An 18,542-nucleotide genomic window follows, 5' to 3' on the forward strand; every position below is an offset into this window, starting at 1 on the left:
TTCCGGTAGTTCCCGACTGGGTACTGTATCCATTACTGTACCTCCGGCTCCAGGGAAAGCGTTGTGACGTATGCCCCCCCCCCCCCCTCCCCCCCGAAGAGTCGCAGGCCATCGTGGCGTAAAGTGCTCCGCGCCAGATGAAATATGGATCGTCTATTTATCATCTGCAGGCACACGAGGACACGCTCAGTATCTCTCTCTCTCTTGAGCGTCGCAGGGTTATTATGAGACGTCGTGATTTGTTGCCCGAAGGTGGACGCTTCTGTTTGGGCCTGCAAGGCGGGGGGGGGGGGGGGGTGATTAGCTGATGAGAACGAGGCTCTGGCTAAGTGGTCACTTCACCCCCTGCTTCAGGACAGATAGCTGCAAGAGCGTCTCACTTCCGTATTACAGAGAGGGGATTTTAAAAATGCGGGCCTCAGAATCTTTCATTATAGAGGCGTGGCAGGTTGTAATTTCCCAGAGAGTGGATTTATTTATTTATTTTTTCGTGGAGAACGCGTGCCGGTGGAGAGACTTTTCGGTCTTTATTGCCGGGACTCAGGGGAGCCACTGTGCTGCATGTGTGTGTGCAGCCTGTAGGGGATGAGTGTGGGGCTGGGTGTTCATAAATCCTTCTCTACCCTTCCACACACACACACACACACACACACACACACACACACACAGAGCGGCTCAGACCTAGAGGCCTGCAGGCCCTTGCCAGGCTCCCCACAGACGGAGCTTTTTTATCTCCAGCTTCTCTTAGCTTTACACTGACCCACGGCACCCTGAACTAATCTTAATGGCTGTTGGAGGACGTGAGGTGATCACGCTCCCCTGACCTCACGGTCGTACTGAGGAGAGTGTACCACGCTTTTAAGTCCCGGGGCTACGCAAGACTGTAGTGGGCCACCCATGACGTAACGAGTCGGAGCAATCGTGCTCACTTGAATATATGTGAATAAACTCAAGCAACGGGATTTGTTTTGATGCGAAAAGAAAAAAGAAAGGGTTGATATTGTTTTTCAGACGTTGTCACTTGTATTACTAATGTAAAGTAACCAATACTAAAAGAAAAGCTACTTTTTTTTATTTATGATGTTTACAAGACGGACGTGGTGTTATATGGTAAGACCTCCATGTCCACCATGACTCCATCATACCATATATATATATATATTTAATATATATATATAAAATATATATATCCACATATATATATGTGGATATATATAAAATATATATATAAATATAATAGTGCTAATCTCACAAAATAAATGTAGACAGACAACAGTTTTCTATTTGTTTTCTAGAGATATTGTTCCAACTTGTTTTTCTGTGAAATTGCATCATCATTGAGTAGCACTGCATATGCGGATGGTGTAGTTTAGATGATGTAGTTTGGGTGGTGTAGTTGGGATGGTGTGGTTTAGATGGTGTAGTTTGGGTGGTGTAGTTGTTGGTGATGTAGTTTAGATGGTGTAGTTTGGGTGGTGTAGTTTTTGGGTGGTGTAGTGTGGATTGTGTAGTTTAAATGGTGTAGTTTGGGTGGTGTAGTTGTTGGTGGTGTAGTGTGGATGGTGTAGTTTAAATGGTGTAGTTTGGGTGGTGTAGTGTTTGGGTGGTGTAGTTTAGATGGTGTAGTTTGGGTGGTGTAGTTTAGATGGTGTAGTTTAGATGATGTAGTTTAGATGGTGTAGTTGGGATGGTGTGGTTTAGATGGTGTAGTTTGGATGGTGTAGTTTGGGTGGTATAGTTTGGGTGGTGTAGTTGTTGGTGATGTAGTTTAGATGGTGTAGTTTGGGTGGTGTAGTTTTTGGGTGGTGTAGTTTAGGTGGTGTAGTTTAGATGATGTAGTTTAGATGGTGTAGTTGGGATGGTGTGGTTTAGATGGTGTAGTTTGGATGGTGTAGTTTGGGTGGTATAGTTTGGGTGGTATAGTTTGGGTGGTGTAGTTGTTGGTGATGTAGTTTAGATGGTGTAGTTTGGGTGGTGTAGTTTTTGGGTGGTGTAGTTTAGGTGGTTTAGTGTGTATGGTGTAGTGCAGGTGGTGTAGTTTGGGTGGTGTAGTGTTTGGGTGGTGTAGTGTGGATGGTGTAGTTTAGATGGTGTAGTGTGTATGGTGTAGTGTAGGTGGTGTAGTTTGGGTGGTGTAGTTTGGATGGTGTAGTTTAGATGGTGTAGTGTAGGTGGTGTAGTTTAGATGGTGTAGTTTGGATGGTGTAGTTTAGATGGTGTAGTGTAGGTGGTGTAGTTTAGATGGTGTAGTTTGGATGGTGTAGTTTAGATGGTCTAGTTTAGGTGGTGTAGTTTAGATGGTGTAGTGTGGGTGGTGTAGCTTGGGTGGTGTAATTTGGGTGGTGTAGTTTAGGTGGTGTAGTTTAGATGGTGTAGTTTGGGTGGTGTAGTTTAGATGGTCTAGTTTAGGTGGTGTAGTTTAAATGGTGTAGTGTGGGTGGTGTAGCTTGGGTGGTGTAATTTGGGTGGTGTAGTTTAGGTGGTGTAGTTTAGATGGTGTAGTTTAGGTGGTGTAGTTTGGGACGCCGTAAACTTCAAATGGTAATCATCGGCAAGCAAAACAGCCGTGGAAAACAAATATTGACTGTAAATTCAGTTTAAAATGTCGGGTCACTGCATTGAGTCAATGCCACCTGGGGAACACAATAACGTTGTTGTGTTGGCCCATCCAAATAGAGCCGGTTCAAAGTTCAACACGTTGATTTTTATATCTTCTGAAAGGCAAAGGAAACCAGCATGTGCCTGGAAAGAAAATACTGTAAAAAAAAAAAAAAAATTTAAATAGAAAAAAAAAAATGAAAAAGATCCTGGCAGTGTTTTTTTTTAAGCGTGTGGTTTTGGAGCATAGAAAAACCTTCTGCTCTGGTCCTTTAAGCTGTCATCTACATGCATAAACAACTCAGTCAGTCAGAGCGGAAGGCGAAAAAACAACTGCACGAAGAAAAAAAAATGATGTGCTGCATTCTGCGACTCGTGATTTGTGCTTTTTTGTGTTTTGTTTTGTTTAGTCTAATGCGGCCCACAGAATGGGCTTCCTCCTTTTTGCGTGTAACGCACGGTGGTCTGGTGATTTCAAACTGATTTATTTGGAGAACGTGGTCTGTTATCAGCGGTTTGACAAGAGCGAATTAATCACATGAAAATCACAGTTGACACGGGGGGGGGAGTCCCGGGAGGCGGCTGCTGCGGTTGAGCCGGCGTTGCAACTTGCCAGCCTTGCAGCGCAGACTGAGGGCTGCAGTATATCTCGTAGACTTTATGGCACTGCGTGGAACACCTTTGCAGAACCCCCGCTGTTTGTCTCCGAGATTAAAGATGCTATAAAACTCTCCGCGCGCCATCGATCCGCCTCGTCCTTAACAAACTCTCTTTGTCTCTCTACCCCCCCACCCCCCTTGCAGCGCCGTCCACGGTGTCCATCATGCACCAGGTCAGTCGCACGGTGGACAGCATCACGCTCTCCTGGTCCCAGCCGGACCAGCCCAACGGAGTCATCCTGGACTATGAGCTGCAGTATTACGAAAAGGTATCGACACATTTCTCCTCGCTGATTTCATAATAATACAACAAAAACACGTTTGAATTGAGAGTTATCCCCCCCCCCCTCTCACACTCACACTCACACTCATACCAAGAGGCACGGCAGTCAGAGCTTCTGAACATTGCTCAGAACTTCTGCTCGTCTCTTTCAATTATAATCACGGTCAGTCACTGGAAAAGGGAAACCGCTCTCGGGCCCTGCAGTCGGGGCCACAGGGGATTGATGCGCAGAGACTTGCGGTTGAAACAATGGTGCGGCCGGCTGCTGTAAAAATAGTATCGAGAAGAAGAAAAAAAAAAGGGCAAGATCGCACCGAATCAGCATACTTTCTCACAAGAACGACTCGCAAGTGTACGCGTCGGCTCGATGCACAGCGATCACCGGGAAGGGGGGGGGGGGGGGGGGGGGGGGGGGGGTGAAACACAATCGTGCGTACACAGCGTTTGTCTGCCGTTCCACTTTTCAAAGTCTTTAATTCAGAACCCTTTTTCTGACACTGCTGGAGAAAGAGCTGTCAAGAACAATTGTCCCGGCCCCTGAAGTGCTTCGCGGAGCAGCAAGCAGGGGTTGAAGGGAGCAGCTAAAAAAAAAAGAAAAAAAAAAGAGTCTCACTCTCATCCGGCCGCCGCTCTCAGGCCTGTCAGGAGTGAGACGTAGCTTCTGATCCTCAGAAGGCGCGGCTCAGAAAACTGCCGGCCTGACCTGAAACTGCCACCGAATCTACCTTCTTTAAACGGCATCTGCCTCTCTCAGTCAGCCCTCTCAGCTTTTTGTGTGTGCGTGTGTGTGTGTGTGTGTGTGTGTGTGTGTGTGTGTGTGTGTTTGGTGGCAATTCATTCAGATTTCTTCTATCGCGGCGACTGTCTGTGTTTAAAAGATGAGCATCGGCGCTTTTTTTCTCTGTACCATTTCTGTTGGTACATTTAAAGTATTATTTGCCTATGAATGGCTGTAATGAACGATAGAATTACATGTAAAATGACAAAACACTCAAATGAAGTGCTGCGTTTTCGGGATACTGTTGTATCATTCGCTCTTCCTCCGAGTCCCAGATCTCAAACATACCATGTAATTTAATTCTCGTGGCATTTCATAATTGTTAGCCTTTTGCAATCGGACTGTAATTACTAATGTGCGCAAATTCAACAAATCGCTTCTTTTCTTCCTTTTCCCCCCCCCCTTTTTTTTTCCTAGGACCAATCGGAATACAACGCCACCGCCGTCAGGAGCCAGACCAACACGGTGGTCATCCGCGGCCTCAAGCCGGGAAGCATCTACGTGTTCCAGGTCCGAGCCCGCACCGTGGCCGGCTTTGGACGCTACAGTGGCAAACTGTACTTCCAGACCATGACGGAGGGTGAGAACGCCGCTAACGTTCCACGAAGCACGCAGGGCCGTTAACGCCTCTCGTCCCCCCCCCCTCTCCCCCCCGCCCCACCCTGTTGGACGCACCACGTGGCGTGGCGTGGACAGCTGCGGGAGTGAAAGGGAATCTTGTAGTGGAGTAAACGGTTAAAAAGCACTCCAAAGTGTATTTATTCCCTTCGTTGTGTGCATATCGTGTTTTTCCTTTGCCAAAGATAGCTTTTTTGTTGTTGTTGCTATTTGCCTTGGAAGTCGAGGTCGAGGGGCGGAGTCTTATCTACTGGTAGAAGAAGAAGTTCAGGAAGCATCATGTAGGTTCATATTAGAGCCACGGCCTCCCCCCCCTCCCCCTCTGAACATCTCATTTCCTTCAGCCTGCAGCGCCGTCATTAGCCCGAACATTCATACCAACATCGCTGATGCTGCCGCACGCACAGATAAACACTGAAAACGTATCAAAACCGACTCGCAGCTGTAAATATTGAGTAACGACAAAAAAGGAAAGACCGGTCCAAAGGGATTTTTTTCATCTGGATTTTATCTTCCCCACATGCAGCCAAAAAGTTGCTTCCTGCTGAAAGAAGACACTGATTACCATCGTCTCAAGTCAACAATGCACCTTTTGTGTAGACGTGGAGGAAGAAGGAAAAAAAGCAGCCACGTCTGCATCCCCTCATATCTATCAGCATGGTTCTAGATGACGTTTGATGAACTTTGTTTTATGCATTTATTGAAAAAAAATATACAAATGTTAAATTCCTCTCATCAGTAAACCAAACGGAAAGTACGCCTTTTTATAATAGATTCAATTACAAGCAGGCATTAATTTGCCTTAAAGGCGGACTGCGGATATTAATGTTAAATAAACGATGGCAATAATTTATTTGGCGACCCTAATAAACTCACCTGCGAGTTGCAACATAGTCTTATTACTGGCTTTAAACGACAGTCTTTGCACTATAATTTAAAAAAAATCTGATTATCAACTGGATTTATGTTTTTTAACACATTTTTTTACAGTAACTCAAGACTCATAAATTCCATTAATTCTACTGATAGTACTTAGCTAGTGGTACTTCAGGCCTGCTGTATTTCAGGGTTATAAACAATACGGATGGACAGGCGTGTAATAAATCAACAGTATTCAGCAGATCTCCCCCCCCCCCCCACACACACACACACACTCTGGTTAAAGACACTTTACTTTAACGCCCTCTAATTGGCTTTCAAAATTACTTCGTCAATATTTCATGAATGTTGTTAATGCACCACAATGTAGTTAGAATGTTGTTAGTAAAAAAATAAATAATAATATTTATGCATTTGTCAAAATACGAAAAAACTCATTCTGTGGGCGTCTCAAGTGGATTCTGGTGTGTAAACCAATAATAAATAAACATAATTATGTACACAATACGTCTTCAAAGGATGACTAACAACTACATTAATGAGTATAACACCTAATGTTCATACCATGCTCATGTACACCACCCAGAAGCCCCTCAGAGGAGGGCCTGGCCCCGGCCTCTGGCCCCGGCCTCTGGCCCCGGCCTCTGGCCCCGGCCTCTGGCCCCGGCCTCTGGCCCCGGCTCCGGCCTGGCTCCGGGCCTCCGTGTGCCCCCCTTCAGTAGCTGGCTTTTGGCTGCCCGACCGCTCTGGGTCTCGCCCAAACACGCTCTCTCTCTCTCTCTCTCTCTCTCTCTCTCTCTCTCTCTCTCTCCCCGCTCACTTCACACGCTTTTCTGCCAGATGATTTGTTTCCCGTATTCCGCGGCGTCGGAGCACACCGAGCGGGCTTTTTTTCGGTAAAAACGGTCCACGCTGCCCAGTCGAGATGCCAAGATGATCAGCGGGTTCATCCAGCCGTATGTCTGTCTGTCACCCATTGCTCCCGCCATATGCGGAGGCTCAGATGCTTCCCCATATGTGTGTCAGCTTGCGACTCTGCGTGTGTGTGTGTGTGTGTGTGTGTGTCACTTTGCTAATGTGTGTGTTTTCTTTCTTCTTCCTATAGAGGAATACAACACCAGTATTCAGGAGAAGCTACCGCTCATCATCGGCTCGGCAGCCGCCGGCCTGGTCTTCCTCATCGCCGTGGTCGTCATCATCATCGTCTGTAACCGGTGAGTCAGTCCGGAGCCTTTGAGCCAATAAAGTGGACGTGGCTCCTTTTTTTTTAAGTTGCTGTGTGTCGTACGAGGTCCGCTCGGCTTGCACTTTTTTGTATTCTTTGTTGACAATCGTCAGATGTCGCCGGCGCGAATGTGCATATTTAACCGTCGAAAAACGATCGTTCAGGGTTTGTAGCCGCGAGTCCGTTTTTTTCCGAAAACCGCCTGGAGTTGCGTGCAAGTCCACCGAGCGCGGAGGAGAGAGTCGAATTCCTCGTATGCGTACACATACTTGGCCAATAAAGCAGACTCTTATTAAAACTGTCGATGTGAGACGAAACCATCTGTTTTTTTTTCGAAGATATTTATTCTTAATGAATACCAGTCTTTCAGCAGAAGGAATAATATATAAACGTCAACATTGCTAACATTAAAGTTCTATGTGCTCCTGCTCGGCGGGTATCAAATGTTTGTACCTCTGCCAAGGTCAGAGTTTTCAGATCCCACCGAGGCCGCTCATATTAAAGGCAGCGCAGCTCCTTTTCCCCGTGTTCTGATTCACAGAGGAGATTGTGCGCCGCGTAAACTCCCCCCGGTGTACTTGTTTCTTCGCACAATGACGGCAGGCTGCGCACTGCATTGTGGGCCGACAGGAAAAAGAGTGTGTGTGATCGAGAGCGTTAAGAGCCAGGGCGGACAGTCGAAAGGAAATAAATAAAAAGAAAGGTTCTAATGCACTGCGACAGCCCCCCCCATCGCAGAAGTTTAAAAAAAGATATTTTAATGTGTCCCCCGTCAGGCTGCTCGCCAGTTCAAGCTTAGCTTAACAAATTGTGTGGAACACTATATTATTTTGGCGCGTGTATCGTTATCAAACTGTCCCTCGATGCATCACATGAGCTACATAATCCCGTCTAAAGGAAAATTAGGTATGAATTTGTGAGACGTCACATTCATTTGGAAACAAATTCATGTCGCTTAACCAGCTGTTGGGAAAGGAAAAAGGAAAAAGGCAGGTTTGATCCTCGTCAGTGTATCTTTAGTGCAGGTCGACCTGGGGGCCGTTTGATCCGCGTGCCTGCCCCTCCCTGCTCTCTCTCTCTTATTTTTTTATTTTTTTGAACCGGAGCTAGAGTTCTTTGTCTTTCCCCCCCAGGAGGCGTGGCTTCGACCGGGCTGATTCAGAGTACACCGACAAACTGCAGCACTACACCAGCGGCCACAGTGAGTAAACCCGCCCGGGCACCTCCCCCCCCCCCCCCCTCAGCATCACGATGCACACCTGTCTCCATAACTACCATCTCACACGGTCGTCAGTCAGCCCTCGGCCAGCCTCACGCACCTGTCTCCATGGCTACCACCTTGCACGCCGGTGTCCTTGGCTACGGCCCAGCGCCCCCCCCCCCCCCCCCCACTTGCGAGTAATCCTGCCTGTTGTCTGACTGCTCACTCGGAGCCTGGATTCAACCACATAAAAAAAATAAAACAATGTTCGAGTGTGTGTTCTGTGCATCATCACATTTCATAGTCAGCTCCATCCATTGTGGTCGAAATAGGTCAGCCGTCACTCCCGTTAACGCCATTAGCATGCTAATGCCGCGTGAGTCATTTGCCATTGTTAAATTTAAAAAAAAAGATTCAAAAGACTCGGCGAATGAATGGGATTTCTCAATGATTTACAGTAGCGACGGAGCTTCAATGACAACGATGCGGGAAATTAATCCGGGAGAGAAAGGGCAGGGAAGTAATTTCACCGCGGCTCCGCCTAAAGATATTAAAGCTAAATCCATCTTTCTCCTCCATGATTGGAAGAAAGAAAACAGCGGATCCCACCTCAAAGTGTATGACCCCCCCTATTTTAGTTTGTTTATTTGATTGCGTAATTACCACCCCGCTACATCCTATTTATGTTAATTCCCTTCTATAAAAAAAAAGTAACGGCTTTCCCAATATGATCCGATCACGCTGTGATTCAGTGAGACAGTGTGCCAGTGAGACGTCCTGGAGTTTCACAGCTATTAGCTATTAGCTATTAGCTATTAACATTCCGGTGCACATCCCGTCCTCGCACTGGTCTGTTGAACAGTGCATGGGCTTGGGATGGAGATTGTAGGGTTTTAGTAATGAGGGGGGGGTTGGGGGGGGGGGGGGGGGGGGGTTGCCTGATCAGATCATCTCCATCTGTTCATCTCTGCAGCACGTTTTCTTCAGCGTTAGCGTGCCAGGTTTTTGAGACGCCGTGCGTGCTCTTGTAGCTCTGCAGCAGCACCGGCCGTGTTTTTTAGTACCCACCGAAATAGCCTCAGGCCTGATGTGGAGGTGAGAGCCGAATAATCGGATTTAAAACTCAGGACACTTAAGTCCCCGAACACTTACAGGCCACCTTAAGCCAATTTACCTGGCATCGGGGCTTAGGAGAGCCAATTTATTTCTTGGAGTGGAGCTGAGCGATGCTGATATAGGGTCCAGGATTCTCGCCTGAGTGTTAATGGCACTATGACTCACAGCAGATGATATATCTATATATATATTAATGTGCCTTATCGCAGCTGCAGGACACTGCAGGTGCCATGTCCTTGCTGGCTCAATCGCTACACACAGTAGCCACGAGGCACTAGTCACAACCGCCATTTGTAACCACGCCACCTCCCTCCATCCCTCAACCTTCACCATCCGAATGTCACAGCGAGAAGAGTCACATAATTGTTACGGCGCCGTGCGACCGCGAGGCGAACGGGTTCGTTAATGCGTCGGGACTGTCGAGTGTTAGGCGCGACCACAAGAATCAAATATTACAGAGGCTCTTTCCTTTTTTCCAAGTGACTCCAGGAATGAAGATTTATATTGATCCGTTCACATATGAGGACCCCAACGAGGCTGTGAGGGAGTTCGCCAAGGAGATTGATATATCCTGTGTGAAGATTGAACAGGTCATCGGCGCAGGTAATGAAAAATATATATATATATATATCTCACTGAGACGTGGACGGAATACAACGCTGTGAAAAAAGCTCTTAGTCGGTTTCTAAATACAAATCGAGTAACTGCTCCGTGTTACTCACTCGTGTCGCTTTCAGGTTTAATGGCGCCGTGTTTTTTCTTCCTCAGGAGAGTTCGGAGAGGTGTGCAGCGGAAACCTGAAGCTCCCGGGTAAAAGGGAGATGTTTGTGGCCATAAAAACCCTGAAGTCCGGCTACACTGACAAGCAAAGGCGTGACTTCCTCAGCGAGGCCAGCATCATGGGCCAGTTCGACCATCCCAACATCATCCACCTGGAGGGCGTGGTCACCAAGAGCAGCCCCGTCATGATCATCACCGAGTTCATGGAGAACGGGTCCCTGGACTCCTTCCTCAGAGTGAGCAACAAAAAAAACAGCGTATTGCAATTCCTTTAAAATCTTCATTTGCAGTGGTCTACTAATAAGATAGGACTAATCAGAAACTCTAAACTCATTTGGTTTCCATCAATAGAATCTGAAAACTCTTTTAAAAGTGCTCAAAAATTTACAAAAAGATGAATCATTCAGCCCGAGCAGCACTTAACTTCATGAGGACAGCTGACAAACATGGACTCCTATCCCCGTCGCTCACAGACACACTCTTCTGTGTGTACACACACACACACACACACACATATTTGTCCAGTAATTTGACTTGATTCATACACTCGTGCATCCCACTTCAAGGAAACGTTATTATTCAGAGTTCTTGTCAATCGTGAGTTCCTCAGAAGTATTCTCGAGTCCATTTAGAGAGAGTGTCCGTTATCCCCGAGTATTGATTTATTTTCACGCTGTTCTCTATATATTTCATATTTTTCTTCTTCGTTTGCTAGTTAGAGTCCAGCACTTGTGATTCTCTTTGATGTTTCCCTTGTTTTTGCTCTGCACATTTCGTCCACTCCTCCGTACGTGGACGCATATCGGAAAAAAAGACAAGAAACATGCAGAACTCAGAGGGTCACAGGATTTATAATTTTCATTATATTACGGAGAAGCGGCAATGCTCCCCCCCCCCCCCCCCCCCCCCTCGTTTACGACCCGCATAAATAATTAAAATACTTGAGATGTCGGATGTTTAAAAATGAATCTGGCTATAAGATGAGATGTCACGCGGCCTTTCACCATCCGCCAACGGGACGTTAGAGACATAAAACCCTTTTTTCTCACGTGACTTTTTGGAACGCTCTCATGCCTGAAAAAAGGGCCTCTGATTTCTGGAAGTTGGGGATGTAGGATCTCTATTTAAGTCCAACTTGAAATGATGTAACGGGAACTCTCTGCTTCACTGTGAGTGCACTGAGAATGCCACGCTACAAATATGAGCAGCCGGCGGCCGCTTCATGCAGCGTAGTACGATAGAAAGTTGTTGTTTTATTTTTGGGCCGCAGATGTAGCGTACGGTAAATTATGTACGCACTGAATAAGGACCATTAAATCGCGCACGTGAATTACTGTCATTAAGGACTCAAACGGCCTCATTACGTCGTCTGAAAACAGTCCCTACCTCTTTAAAGCGACTCCCTCCCAGTCTAATATCCACCGTGATAGTCGGTTTAAGCCCTCTGCTTGAAGCCTGCATCCAAAACCACCGACAGGAAGAAGACACGCTCGCTCCCGTCAGCACTCGGGCCGACCTCAGAGACACAAAGCATCAGCTCTTTTTTTATGGGGGGGGTGGGGGTGGATTTGATCTGGCGGGTGAAGGTTGTTTGTATATACGTAGATGTTTGCTAAACACATTCGACAGCACATTGTATTCAAAACAACGGGGGGAACCTCTGTGGCACCTCGCGCAGGGGGGGGGGGGGGTTATGACAACAATCGCTGACGGTGTCAAAGCCTCTAGAACGCGGTTCGTGTCTCCTCCGAAGGCGATCGGTCGGGGCCGGTTGTTTAAAATGCTGAAGGATCGTCTCCCCCATGCTGCCTGCTGCAGAACAAAAAACCCTGCTGGGTACAAAGAGAATCCATCCAACCGCTGAACTAGCTGTCTGGAGTCGAGAGAAATAGAGCTGCGGGTTTTTTTTTTTTTTTTTTTTCGAACAGAAGGAAGCAGTTCTATTGCCAAAAATCAGAAAATGGGGCAAAAAAAAAAAAAAAAGAGAGAGAGAGAGAGAGAGAGCGGCTTCACAAAGTCCCTTCAGATGGTTTAATACCGTCTGAAGACGGATCGAGACCAATCGTACACTCGCTTCATCGTCACAATGGATGCAGCCCCTTCGCTAAATGCACTATCTGGTGGCATTAGGGGGTTCACGTGGCAACGGCTTGATGGAGAAAAAATACATCCAATACATGCACATATTTGGAGACAATATTTGCAGCCCCCTGATGAGCGACCTCGACATATTTCTTTTTTTACGCACGTGGATCCACGGTGTCCTTGATTGGACATACAATTTCTTTATTTACAGTCTTATTTGTGTTGCGCACATTTATTTATTTCTGGCTTCAGGTTTTGTAATGATTAGCCCAATTGTCGTATGACTTATGACATATAACAAGCTTTTCATGGCTTTTCAAGGCTTTTCAAGGGTTTTTGGTGGCCCCTTTTTTTTCGCCTCTCGGCGCTACAAACTCCTGCTAATTTCACCCACTTAACTTGACCTCCAAGACTTTGGGAGGGATCCTTCCAATTAAAATAAGCGCAAACACAGCACACACGTATTACTCCGGGTTTGCGATATGTATTAGCGAGGAAAGGTTCGATGAATAATGCATTCTGCTTAATTGCCGCGTTACACGGGGAAACAGCAGCTTGGCGTGAGGAGAAGCATGCGGCCCCCCGTTAATGAGCTGCAGGGTGTTTGGAAAGAGAACGAGGCTGGTGGAGCGCTCGTGCAGGCCGTCAACGTGGGTCGGGGTGAGGGGGGGCGGGGGGGGGGGGGAGGGGGCTTTAGCTCCGGTGCCCCGTTCTCTGGAATCTCGTGTTCTCCGGGGCGTCGTGGTGGGTGGTGGGTGGTGGAGAGAGAGTGCAGGTGTGTGTGCACAGTCGGGAGGCACAGCTGCACCAGCGCTCCAGACGGCCGCGGAGGGGGAACAGCTGTAGACCAGCCAGCCAGACCCCAGCTTAGTCCTGCCCCGGGCCAGATGAGCCCAACCCGAACCTGGCTGTTGGTGTCCTGCAGGGCCCCCTCCGCAGAAACTAATACTACAAAGTAACTTTTCCACATCAGCCACACACAGGGGGGGGGGGGGGGGGGGGGGGGTCGGGTTACGAGCAGACATGTCGAAAAGAACCAATTGGAGTTTGACATAAAATGAGTCATTTTGGATTAATAATGGCACCTTTCGTTAAGGGGTGCATAGAGTTCAGAAAGTCATCAACTTTTATTGAGCGAAACAAAGAGGTTATTGTCGATGTTTGGTCTTAAAGCCACTGTGTGAAGTGTTTATATAATTGTTTAAATGCATAATCCATATTTCTTTTGTTGAGCTCGTCTGTGATGCTTGAAGCCCCCCTTCACACTCCTAGTCCACCGTCTTGAACATTGACATGTCAGGCGACCCAGATATCCCAAGAGCTCCTACTCTATAATAATAAAAGGTATTGTAACCCAAGATGTCTGTTTCACAGCAAAACGACGGGCAGTTCACGGTGATCCAGCTCGTCGGGATGCTCCGCGGCATCGCCTCGGGCATGAAGTACCTGGCCGACATGAACTACGTGCACCGCGACCTCGCCGCCCGAAACATCCTGGTCAACAGCAACCTCGTGTGCAAGGTGTCCGACTTCGGCCTCTCGCGCTTCCTGGAGGACGACACGTCGGACCCCACCTACACCAGCGCTCTGGTGAGGAACACGGGAGCCTTCAGCCCGCCTGAAACCGGGTCCATCGGCCTCCTCAAACATGTTTGAGGAGGCCGATTTGAGAATCCCAATGCCGAGTTTTGACGTGCACCACGGTGCTCTCCCTACCGGTACAAACATCACCCCTCTACCGGTTCTTCCCTTCCTCCTCCTCCTCCAGTATTTGATGTTCCACACTTTACTCCCTGGGGCCTTTGTAGTATCCTCCTCCCAGTTCTGGTTACTGTCGGCATTGTTGCCGTGAACAGTCTTTCTCTCTCTCTCTCTCTCTCTCTCTCTCGACGGTCGGGTTTCGGCCTCGCCGTCCCGCTCTTGAGGTCGTGCCCTTTGTATTTCGCAGGGAGGGAAGATCCCTATCCGATGGACTGCGCCCGAGGCCATCCAGTACAGGAAGTTCACCTCGGCCAGCGACGTGTGGAGCTACGGGATCGTCATGTGGGAGGTCATGTCGTACGGAGAGAGGCCTTACTGGGACATGACCAATCAAGACGTACGTATCTTACCTCGCCTTTAAGTCTTTGTATTTTTTATTTATTTTAAAGTCGATCCTTCAGTCAAAGCCCCTCCTCCACCTCAAACATTCTTTTTGAAACAAGGCCTCACTGCACACATACATCATCTGCTGGCTGAGTTTCATTACAGCCTCAGATTCCTCAGAGAAACCTTTTTTTTTTTACGTCATTGTATCTGCTTTCCCGCAGCTAAACAGCAGCTTTCACTCATGGGGTTTTATATGAAAATTCACCCGCACGCTCACCACGGAGGCATAATCAGATCATTTGAAATGCACGGCGGTGCTCGGCGGACAATTTCTGCTCTTGACTGGAGCCTCCATTTCCTATCTCCCTCTGGGCAGCGCTGGGAGAGAGCAAATTATGGGGCGAGAGAGATAATGAAAATAGTTTCAAATTGAAAGCGAGAACACTAATGTGCTGAGAGGGACGAGGACCTCAACGGTTATCTTATTAGCGGCTCCTGATAGTGTTTCTGCTCCATCGGGGTCTCCCCCCCGTTCCGAGGTCTCATGAATGAGATTAATCCGACGTCTGAAGGCGGCTCCTTTAATGGCCCCCGGTAATGAGCAGGGGATTGTGCGTCCTCCTCACAAGTGTCCTCCGGGTTGTTTTCACTCTGTTAGCCGTGCAACACCTCCGCGTGCCCCTCCACCAACAACATCGCCCGAGCCAGACGGGTTTTTAATGTGGGGGGGAGAGAGAGAGAGAGAGAGAGAATTAAATACTTTGTGGAGGCCAGAAATGAGGTCACATCTGGCAGGAGTGTGAAGTTGGTGGAATAAGGTTTATGTTATTAATGACCTAACTGGTGTTTAACAACTCCACACGGGGAGAACTATGGCAGTGATTTGTGCACAAATAGATGGAGTTATACATATATACGTGTTGAAGTAATAACTTTAATTCAACGGTTTTGACTGTTGGGCGGTAATGACTAAAGCAGCCCACGGTGAGAGGAACAGATGCTCCAGTTCATCAGAAAAATGTACTTCAATTTAATATTATCCAAAAACTCTATTACGGCATTTATTATATATCCATAACTGCTATTCAAGGAGAGAGGATGTTTATCAACTGGACCGTTTTGACTGGCTGAGACTTGAGAAACTCACATTTATTCATACTGTATATGTATTGTAGTTGGGTTGCTTGTACTTTACTTCAGTCACTTTATACCTCGACTTTTCAGACAGCTACAGTAAGTTATTTTCCAGGTTAAGATTATAAAAACACTTAATCGTTAAAGATTAAACCAATGCTTCCCAGTCTTTGTAAAGTATATACTTAGGGCCCCCTTGCCACATTCCAGATGTCGGTAAGTTGTTAGCACCGTTGCCACCCTCCAAACCTCTCACATGGTTTCCTTTTTTACAACGTAAAATTGAACAATATTTCACACTAAAAACAATAAATCAAATTTTTTCTTTTTCTTCCACGCAAATCATCTCACGACACCTCCGATTCATCTTGTGAACTGTGTATAAAAGCCGTTTCAACACGCTCCACCACAACAGCAAAATGCCACGTATGCATCCATTCATCACAGTTAACACGTCGAATGCTTTTGCACCTTTTTTAAATTTTTTTTGGGGGAGTTCAGGACTGTATTTGTACTTTTACTGAAGTGAAGAACGAGTACCACACTCCCTTTTCCTCTCCATCACTCCATCCACCTCTTCGTATCTCTGTCTCCCCCTGCAGGTCATCAACGCCATAGAGCAGGACTACCGGCTGCCCCCCCCCATGGACTGTCCCAGCGCGCTGCACCAGCTCATGCTGGACTGCTGGCAAAAGGAGCGCAACAACCGGCCCAAGTTCAGTCAGATCGTCAACAACCTGGACAAGATGATCCGCAACCCCAACACGCTGAAGGCCATGACCCCGCTGTCTTCAGGGTGAGCGGTTTACGGTCGTAAACACGCGGCGTGGAACAGCGTGTCCTTCGTCACCCCCCCCCCCCCCCCCCCCCCCCCCCCCCCCCCCCCCCCCCCCCCCCCCCCCCCCCCCTGTTATAACGTCTCGAACATTAAAATGCATCTGATCTCCTCTCAACAAAGAGTGCCATCCGTGGCCTCGATCGCGGTGTCTCTGGTTTCTCGTGGCATGTAAATGCGAGACTTTTTTATATTTGTATTTTTTTAGGTTCGATAGATCAAATCCCTTTTCTTTTTTTTTCGCCAACGCTTCAGGACGAACACCTGGACCGAAGCAAGTCGCGCGTTTTTCCTCTTTCTTTTTTCTCGCAAACAAAACATTTTTGAGGCGTTTTTGCTCCGGGTGTTAGTTTCCTTTGAGAGCGAAGGGGTTTACTGATCTCCATTATCCCCCCCCCCATCCGTACTTTCAGTTGTGGTGGCGTGCGGGACCGAGAGACAGATTTTTCCACAGACACCCGAGGATAAATATTTGGCTCCTCGAAAGCCTATCACTTGGAAAAATACACTTTATGAGGAATCGGTTTGGAAAAATGTCGGTTCACGGACGAGGCCAGCGGGATTCTCCCGAGTCCTGCGCGTTTGAAAAAGAATGTAATGTAATAATTCATGTTTGAATCGCATGAGACTTCAAAACCTGCCATTTTTGTATGACCAGTATTCTTAATGGCTCCTGCTTGTGTCGCCCTCCCCTCTCAGTGTCCACCTCCCTCTCCTGGACCGCAGCATCCCGGACTTCTCCAGCTTCAGCACTGTGGACGAGTGGCTGGATGCCATCAAGATGGGCCAATACAAAGACAATTTTTCCGGCGCTGACTATTCCACATTTGACGTGGTGTCCCAGATGACCATGGAGTAAGTGCTGGTGACTCTCCTGCCGTTCTGGCTCCGGTAGCTGTGAAAAGGGGAAAAACTATCGCCGAAGGTCTCGCTTGTGTCTCGAAAAAATATATATATATTAAAAAAAAACGCCGAACGAGCACCAGACTCGGCCTCCGGCGATAAAGAAACACGCTACCTGCGCTGCGTGTAATTGGCGGAATCGTAACGCTGCAGTCGCGAAGGCTCAAAGCCGTAACATCGCCCCCTTTGTCCTCTTGCCATGTGTTCAGCAGGCCTCTCTTTGACCTCAGTTTAAAGGACGGAGAAGGAAGAAGAAAAAAACATCATCATTTGGGAGTCGGTTAGCCAAATAGCGAGGAGAGAAAATCCTCCTCACACACGCGAGATGTGATCTCGTTAAGAGTGCCACCTGTAGAGAAAACAGATGCAAGGCATTTCCTGTGTGTGGATGAAAGCTTCATTCCTCAGAGCAAAACAGATTTGCAATGTGTCATCCGATAAGCGTGATTTCTGTTTGAGGTTCAGAGTTCGGAGGATAAGAAAGCCGAACGCGCGTTGGCTTTGAGGACGTCGTGAGGTGGTGATTCTTTGCATTTGTTCTGCCGGTAGGAGACAGGGGGGGGGGAGGAGGGGTTTAATACACTCGACTGGTTATCCCATCGTTTGGTTTCCGCGATTATAAAAGCTCGCCGGCTTCAAAGATGGACGAACGCGCAGCTGTTCCCTGCCCGTCACTTTGCTGTCGTCTCCATTGTTCAGCTGTTCTCCAGCGGGGCCTCGTCGGCACGCCCTCGTCGTTTTGCGAACGCGACGCCCGTTGATAGACAGGATGCATGGACGCTGCACGGTAGACGCGCTCGTAGCCCGCGGTAACACGACCCTGACATCTGTCTCCCCCTCACAGTGACATCCTCAGGGTTGGCGTGACGCTAGCGGGCCATCAAAAGAAGATCCTCAACAGCGTCCAGATGATGCGGGCGCAGATGAACCAGATCCAGTCGGTGGAGGTCTGACAGTGTGGTCTGGTCTTCCCACCAGACTACCGGTCATCCCCTCCCCCCTCCCCCCCCACCATCGTTCCCCTCGCCGCGACTCTCCCTTCGCTGCGTCTTTGGGATCAGCCGTGGAGAGTCGTGGAAAACTAAAGTCCAAGTGATGAGGCCTCAGAGGGACGCAGCCGAACCCCTCGACGGAGGAGTGACCAGCAACACGTGTGTTTCAATCTTCCACAAATTTTTATTTGACGTTGAATTTCTTTTTTTTTTTTTTTGGGGGGGGGGGGGGGGGGGGGGTTGTTTCTTCCGATAACTTTGTAAAGAATTTTTTTAAAGGCAAAAAAAAAAAAGAAAAGAAAACAGAGGGAAATGCAAGGGAGTTTATCTATTTTATAGATGATATAAGCTTATACACTAGATGAACC

General features: G+C 47.8%; 1 protein-coding gene across 1 annotated transcript in view; it reads left to right on the forward strand.

The window, feature by feature from the left end:
- ephb2b (eph receptor B2b) overlaps window positions 1-18,135 on the forward strand; it is a 65,463-nt gene extending 47,328 nt beyond the window's left edge. The window contains exons 6-16 of the mRNA XM_034532373.1: window positions 3,402-3,526; window positions 4,736-4,898; window positions 6,921-7,029; window positions 8,174-8,241; window positions 9,838-9,960; window positions 10,126-10,373; window positions 13,597-13,812; window positions 14,171-14,320; window positions 16,047-16,240; window positions 16,979-17,134; window positions 18,027-18,135. Coding sequence (XP_034388264.1) covers window positions 3,402-3,526; window positions 4,736-4,898; window positions 6,921-7,029; window positions 8,174-8,241; window positions 9,838-9,960; window positions 10,126-10,373; window positions 13,597-13,812; window positions 14,171-14,320; window positions 16,047-16,240; window positions 16,979-17,134; window positions 18,027-18,135 — 1,661 coding nt within the window. The remainder of the gene's footprint in view (window positions 1-3,401; window positions 3,527-4,735; window positions 4,899-6,920; window positions 7,030-8,173; window positions 8,242-9,837; window positions 9,961-10,125; window positions 10,374-13,596; window positions 13,813-14,170; window positions 14,321-16,046; window positions 16,241-16,978; window positions 17,135-18,026) is intronic.
- Window positions 18,136-18,542: the final 407 nt, after the last annotated feature.

Source organism: Cyclopterus lumpus, chromosome 5, assembly GCF_009769545.1.
Source record: "Cyclopterus lumpus isolate fCycLum1 chromosome 5, fCycLum1.pri, whole genome shotgun sequence".
Classification (NCBI taxonomy): domain Eukaryota; kingdom Metazoa; phylum Chordata; class Actinopteri; order Perciformes; family Cyclopteridae; genus Cyclopterus; species Cyclopterus lumpus.